The sequence below is a fragment of the Colobus angolensis genome, unplaced genomic scaffold (assembly GCF_000951035.1).
Source record: "Colobus angolensis palliatus isolate OR3802 unplaced genomic scaffold, Cang.pa_1.0 Scaffold420, whole genome shotgun sequence".
NCBI classification, from domain to species: domain Eukaryota; kingdom Metazoa; phylum Chordata; class Mammalia; order Primates; family Cercopithecidae; genus Colobus; species Colobus angolensis.
This window is the reverse complement of record NW_012117600.1, coordinates 311,163-317,704: the sequence shown is the minus strand read 5'-3', so window position 1 is coordinate 317,704 and position 6,542 is coordinate 311,163. Positions and strand designations below refer to the sequence as shown.

Sequence of the window (6,542 nt, the reverse complement as noted above, 5' to 3'; positions counted from 1 at the left end):
AAAAATTATCTGGATTTGGTGCCGCATGCCTGTAATCCCAGCTACTTGGGAGGCCGAGGCAGGAGAATTGCTTGAATCCAGGAGGTGGAGGTTGCAGTGAGCCGTGAGTGTGCCGATGCACTCCAGCCCGGGCAACAGAGCAAAACTTTGTCTCTAAATAAATAAACAAATAAAGTGAGGATGTTAGATATTTTATCACACGTCTTTTACTCTTCATCCTCAAATTTCCCTTCCTCAGTTCTGTCTTATCCTATGATATGTGTGTCTGGATGGTCTATTGTAGATGTGTGTCTGGATGGTCTATTGTAGGTGGCCACAAATTGCCGAGTTTACTTATTTGACATTTTCCTTCTGGGAAGTCAAGCTTTCAACAATGGACTTCAGATGATATTAGAAGACAAGAGAATTTTGAAGGTAAGTATATAAACCAATTCCTGTGCTATTAAGATTAGCAGCCAGGTTCTAATGACTGTTCCCTTCTGATTCCTTAGGTTATCCATGATTGTCGTTGGCTTTCTGATTGCCTCTCTCATCAATATGGAATTTTGCTGAATAATGTCTTTGACACACAGGTACATGAAGGGAAGCACTGGATTCAAACCATTATATGCAGCTCCTGTAGATAAAAAGGCTCATCTGGTCATCTGATGAGTGAAAGTCTTTTTAAATTTTTTTTTTCATGCTCCGTTTCTGCTCACTTTTCATGTAAAATGTTTGTACAATACGTGAGAACATTTGGTGTACTATAAAAGCACTGCAGAAAAGTTGCTTAAAATTATTTATAAAGATGTTTTCCTCATTTTGCTCCAGAATTTGTCAAATAAGAAGCAAGATTCATACTCCATAGCATTCAGAAACTTGAGCAATTTAGGGATCATTCAGAAGCCTGACATGGGAGACATAGTGTGAGATGAACAATCACATATCTGCGTTTACCACATATGTAACAATTAAGGCAAGCTGACATCTAGCTCAGGGGTACAGGTCATCCTACGTATGCCTCCCCCCAAATCTATGTGGGCCCCAAATAGCCTGAAGTGATATAATTTGTCATCTAGGGAACCTTAGAGAAATGATAAATCCCTAGATTTTACTAGCCATTATTGTTGTTGTTATTGTTATTATTATTATTTAGAAGTAGAGTCTTACTGTGTTGCCCAGGCTAGTCTCAAACTCTTGCTCTCAAGCCATCCTCTTGCCTTAGCCACCCAAGTAAAGGCATGAACCTCTACTAGCTCTTAGAGCTGATCTGAGTTTCTGGTTTGACTGTGAGAGCAGTAAAACCACTAGTTTTAATTATGTTTTCTTCAGATTCTTCTAGTCTTTTAGGTTAATGACAGGAAAGGGAAATCTTGATTACACAAGCTTAGAGCCTTTGGAGAGAAATTGAACTAATGAGTTGGCCAATTATTTTTGAGCAGCAATCTCTAAAAGTTCAATTTTATGTTACTATATTTGGTTCACTTTTTCTGTTTATATATCTAGTCATTATGAATTTGCTGCCATTTCTCACTTACCTGTTCCTTTGTGCCTTCTTTCAGGATGTTTCACTTAGTAGGGATTGCTTTTATGCTTACTCCAAAATCTAACGTAATTGCTGTTTGTTTCCTTGAGGACATTAGGCTTCTTGATTAGATCTTATATGTATTGTCTAATGAAGACCTTGGCATATCTGTTCATGTTTTTCTTTTCAGAGTTACATAGTCCAAGAAGCAGAATTTTCACTAATTTGTTTTTCTATAACAGTGTATTAGTTTCTTATTGCTGCTGTGACGAATCACCACAAATTTAGTGGCCCAAAACAATGCAAATTTATTATTTTATTATTTTAGGGGTCAGAAATCTTGAATCATTTTCACTAGGCTAAAGTCAAGGTGTCTTGCAGGGCTGGTTTATTCTAGAGGCTCTTCTGAAGAGAGAGTGAGTTTTCTTGCCTTTTTCAGCTTCTAGTGGCCACTTGTATTCCTTGGCTTGTAGCCCCTTCCTCCATTTTCAAAGTGCATCACTGTAATCCCTGCTTCCGTCATCACATCACCTTCTCCTCTGACTGTAGTAAAACCTCCTTCTGCCTCACTCTTAAAAAAAAATCACTTGTCAGGCCAGGCACAGTGGCTCACGCCTGTAGTCCCAGCACTTTGGGAGGCCGAGGCAGGTGGATCATGAGTTCAGGAGATCGAGACCATCCTGGCTAACACGGTGAAACCTCATCTCTACTAAAAATACAAAAAATTAGCCAGTCGTGGTGGTGGCAGGCGCCTGTAGTTCCAGCTACTCGGAAGGCTGAGGCAGGAGAATGGTGTGAACCCAGGAAGCAGCACTTGCAGTGAGCCGAGATCGCACCACTGCGCTCCAGCCTGGGTGACAGAGCGAGACTCTGTGCCACAAAAAAAAAAAAAAAAAAAATCACTTGTCATTCCATTTAGGGACTACCTGGGTAATTCAGGATAATCTCATTTCAAAATCCTTAACTTAATCTCAGCTGCAAAGTCCCGTTTGCATGTAAGATAACATTCACAGGTTCCAGTGCTTGTGAAGTAGTTATCTTTGGGGGCTGTTGGCCAGCCTACCACACACAGATAAATACTTTTAATTATTTATTTTATTAGGTTTTCTTACAAAATTTTCCTGGTTACCAGTAGATAATAAAAGTAATTTTTTTTTTTTTTGAGACAAGGTCTGGCTCTGTTGCCCAGGCTGGAGTGCAGTGGCATGATCATAGCTCTCTGCTAGTGTGGCCTCAAAGTCCTGGGCTCAAGCCATCCTCCTACTTCAGCCTCCCAAGTAGCTGCGACTACAGGCACACACCACCATGCCTGGCTGATTTTTAATTTGGTTTTAATGTATGGGATCTCTCTATGTTGTCCTGGCTGGTCTTGAACTCCCGACCTCAAACAGTCCTTGGCTTCCCAAAGTGCTGGAATTACAGGTGTGAGCCAACATGCCAGGCCCATTTGTTTTCCCCCCAGAAACAGAGTCTCACTATGTTGCCCATGCTGGCCCCGAACTCCTGAGCTCAAGAGATCCTCCTGGTTCGGCTCCCAACTCGCTGGGACTATAGGAATGCATTCTCAGCCCACTAAACATAATTCTTGAATTTTATCTTCCTTTCTTCATTCCCTAAAGGGTAACAAAGACTAATAAACAACCAGAAGGCAGGCAGGTATTATAAAACAAGGAGAAAAAAATAAAACATTAGGTGCAGTGGCTCACGCCTGTAATCCCAAGACTTTGGGAGGCGGAGACAGGAGGATTGCTTGAGCCCAGGAATTTGAGATCAGCCTGAACAATGTAGCGAGACCCTGTCTCTACAAAAAATTTTAAGAATACTAGCCAGGCGTAGTGGGATGTGCCTGTAGTCCTAGCTACTTGGAGGCTGAGGTGGGAGGATCCCTTGAACCTGGAAGATTGAGGCTGCAATGAGCCATAATTGTGGCATTGTACTCCAGCCTGGGAGATAGAGCAAGACCCTATATCAAAAAAGAAAAAAAAAAAAGGCCTGGCGCAGTGGTTCATGCCTGTAATCCCAACACTTTGGGAACCCAAGGTGGGCGGATCGCAAGGTCAAGAGATCAAGACTATCCTGGCCAACATGGTGAAACCCTGGTAAAAATACAAAAATTATCCAGGCATGGTGGCGTACACCTGTAATCACAGCTACTCAGGAGGCTGAGGCAGGATAATTGCTTGAATCCAGGAGGTGGAGGTTGCAGTGAGCTGAGATCGCACCATTGCACTCCAGCTCTGGGCGACAGAGGAAGACCCGTCTCAGGAAAAGAAAAAAGAAAGTAGATAAGAACACAGTAAAGTTGGGTTGCTGGGTGTGATGGCTTGTACCTGTAGTCATGGTTACTATGGAGGCTGAAGTGGGAGGATTGCTTGAGCTAAGGAGTTTTGTACTGTAGGGCGCTGTGCTGATTGGATGCCTGTACTAAGATTGGCATCAATGTGGTGACCTCCCAGGAGCAGGGAAAACCACCAGGTTGCCTAAGTAAGGGCGAACGAGCCCAGGTCAGACATGGAACAGGTCAGAACCCCTGTGTTCATCAGTAGTGGAATCCTGCCTGTGAATAGCCACTGCACTCCAGCCTGGACAACATAGCAAGACCCTGTCTCTAAAAAAAAAAAAGTTGAAAATTAGCCAGGCGTCATTGCTCGCACCTGTAGTCCCAGCTACTTGGGAGGCTGAGGCAGGAAAATCACTTGAACCTGGAAGGTGGGGGTTGCAGTGAGCTGAGATCACACCACTGCACTCCAGCCTGGGTGACAGAGCAAGACTCCACCTCAAAGGAAAAAAAAAAAAAAGAAATTGAGCTTTTATTCCGGTTTTTTTTTTCCCCCCATTTTTCAGAATAAGTTGACTGAACAACTTTAAATTTCCTGATGACATGGTCTATTGTGTGGGTCCTTGGGGAAAATGTTATTTAGACATTTCTCTAAATATATTTCTGGCATGAGATAGCTCTCTGTATATATTCAACTACTCTGTTTGTCTTTTTAAAATACCACAGGTAGCAGATGTACTTCAGTTTTCCATGGAAACGGGTGGCTATCTTCCAAACTGCATCACTACTTTGCAGGAGAGTTTAATCAAACACCTTAAAGTAGCCCCTAAATATCTCTCCTTTCTAGAAAAGAGACAAAAACTGATTCAGGTGAGTGTTAAAGGATGTCATGTATGACATTATCTTTTTTTTCAAGTGTTTTCTGAGCAGTATTATCAGCCTGTTATATAGAAAAATGACAGCTGCCATGTAATCATATGAACATTGCCAAAATCTTAACTGTGCCAAATGGGAACAGTTTATATCTAGTCTCAAGTGGATAAAAGCCAGGATCCAGATTTGCTGGCTATCAATTAAAAAGCATTCTTAGGCCCGGCTCAGTGGCTCACGCCTGTAATCCCAGCACTTTGGGAGGCCGAGGCGGGCAGATCACCTGAGGTCAGGAGTTCAAGACCAGCCTGACTAACATGGTGAAATCTCATCTCTACTAAAAATACAAAAATTAACTGGGCATGGTGGCAGGCGTCTGTAATCTCAGTCACTCAGGAAGCTGAGGCAGGAGTTGGGGGCGGGGGCAGCGGACATTGCAGTGAGCTGAGATCGTGCCACTGCATTCCAGCCTGGGCAACACAGTGAGACTCCGTCTCAAAAAATAATAAATAAATACATTAAATAAGCACTTTTAAATAAATTTTCTAGCTGGGACAAGGGGGAAATTTTTGTGAGAATTTGGATCAAGGCAATGGAACCAAAGTCACCCTAGTTATTTCTCCCAAAGTAAAGTAAATTTTCTTTAGCTTCTGACATCCTTGCATGCAAACTTAGGGCATAATTGTATTGGCTGCAGTTCTGTTCACATAATCAAGTTTGCTGCCTCTGGCTTTGAGAAGTCTTGATTGACCAACCTCTACCCCTCTCTTTCTCTGTTACACACACACTGTTAATGTAGGAATATGTGTGCAAAGCATGTGTATGCTCAAAGGCTATCAATAGTGTGAAAATAGAAGGTAATAATAGAAGAAAACAATAGTGTCTTAAATTAAGCAACACTTTAAACAGTTCTTTTCTTGAGTCTCACTCTGTCACTAGGCTGGAGTGCCGTGGGGCGATCTCAGCTCACTGCAACCTCTGCCTCCCAGGTTAAAGCGATTCTCCTGTCTCAGCCTCCTGAGTAGCTGAGACTACAGGCGCGTGCCACCACACCTGGCTAATTTTTGCATTTTTAGTAGAGATGGGGTTTCACCATGTTAGCCAGGATGGTCTCTATGTCTTGACCTTGTGATCCACCCATCTCAGCCTCCCAAAGTGCTGGGATTACAGGCACGAGCCACTGCGCCTGACCTTAAACAGTTATTTTCTTTAAAATTTTGCTTACTATTCAGAGGAAACTGTTTTATTGTCTCCAGGAAAATCCAGAAGTATGGTTCATCCGACCTGTGTCAACCTCTTTACTGAAAATTTTGGCCCTGGAAGCTACCTACCTGTTACCCCTTCGCTTGGCACTCCTAGATGAGATGATGTCTGACCTAACCACCCTGGTGGATGGTTACCTAAACACGTATCGTGAAGGGTCTGCAGACCGGCTTGGAGGCACCAAGGTAGGTGCAGCTGTCTGTCTTCAGGACCTCCTTTCTGCCTTCTTCTCAAGGAAGGCAGACACAGTGACACCCTTTCTTCATAGCTGCAATAGTTTTTATGGGGCCAACTTGGTGATAAATACTCTTGAAGGGACAACAGCTTGGGCATGATCCATTCCCTCACCTTTTTATAATATTAAGTTAGGTTTCCAGGAAATATTTCTATCTATGAATGGGTAAGTTTAATATTTCCATCTTTTTTTTAATTTTTATTTTATTTTATTTATTTATTTTTTTGAGACGGAGTCTCACTCTGTCACCCAGGCTGGAGTACAATGATGTGATCTCAGCTCACTGAAAACTCCACCTCTTAGGTTCCAGCAATTCTCCTGCCTCAGCCTCCTGAATAGCTGGGATTACAGGCACCTGCCACCACGCCTGGCTAATTTTTGTATTTTTAGTA

At 42.6% G+C, this 6,542-nt stretch overlaps 1 protein-coding gene across 1 annotated transcript in view; it reads left to right on the top strand.

Moving 5' to 3' along the window:
• Nucleotides 1–6,542, top strand: part of EXD1 (exonuclease 3'-5' domain containing 1) — a 57,995-nt gene that overhangs the window by 45,555 nt on the left and 5,898 nt on the right. The window contains exons 8-11 of the mRNA XM_011956677.1: nucleotides 310–414; nucleotides 492–572; nucleotides 4,509–4,652; nucleotides 5,909–6,100. Of these exons, the coding sequence (XP_011812067.1) occupies nucleotides 310–414; nucleotides 492–572; nucleotides 4,509–4,652; nucleotides 5,909–6,100 (522 nt within the window). The remainder of the gene's footprint in view (nucleotides 1–309; nucleotides 415–491; nucleotides 573–4,508; nucleotides 4,653–5,908; nucleotides 6,101–6,542) is intronic.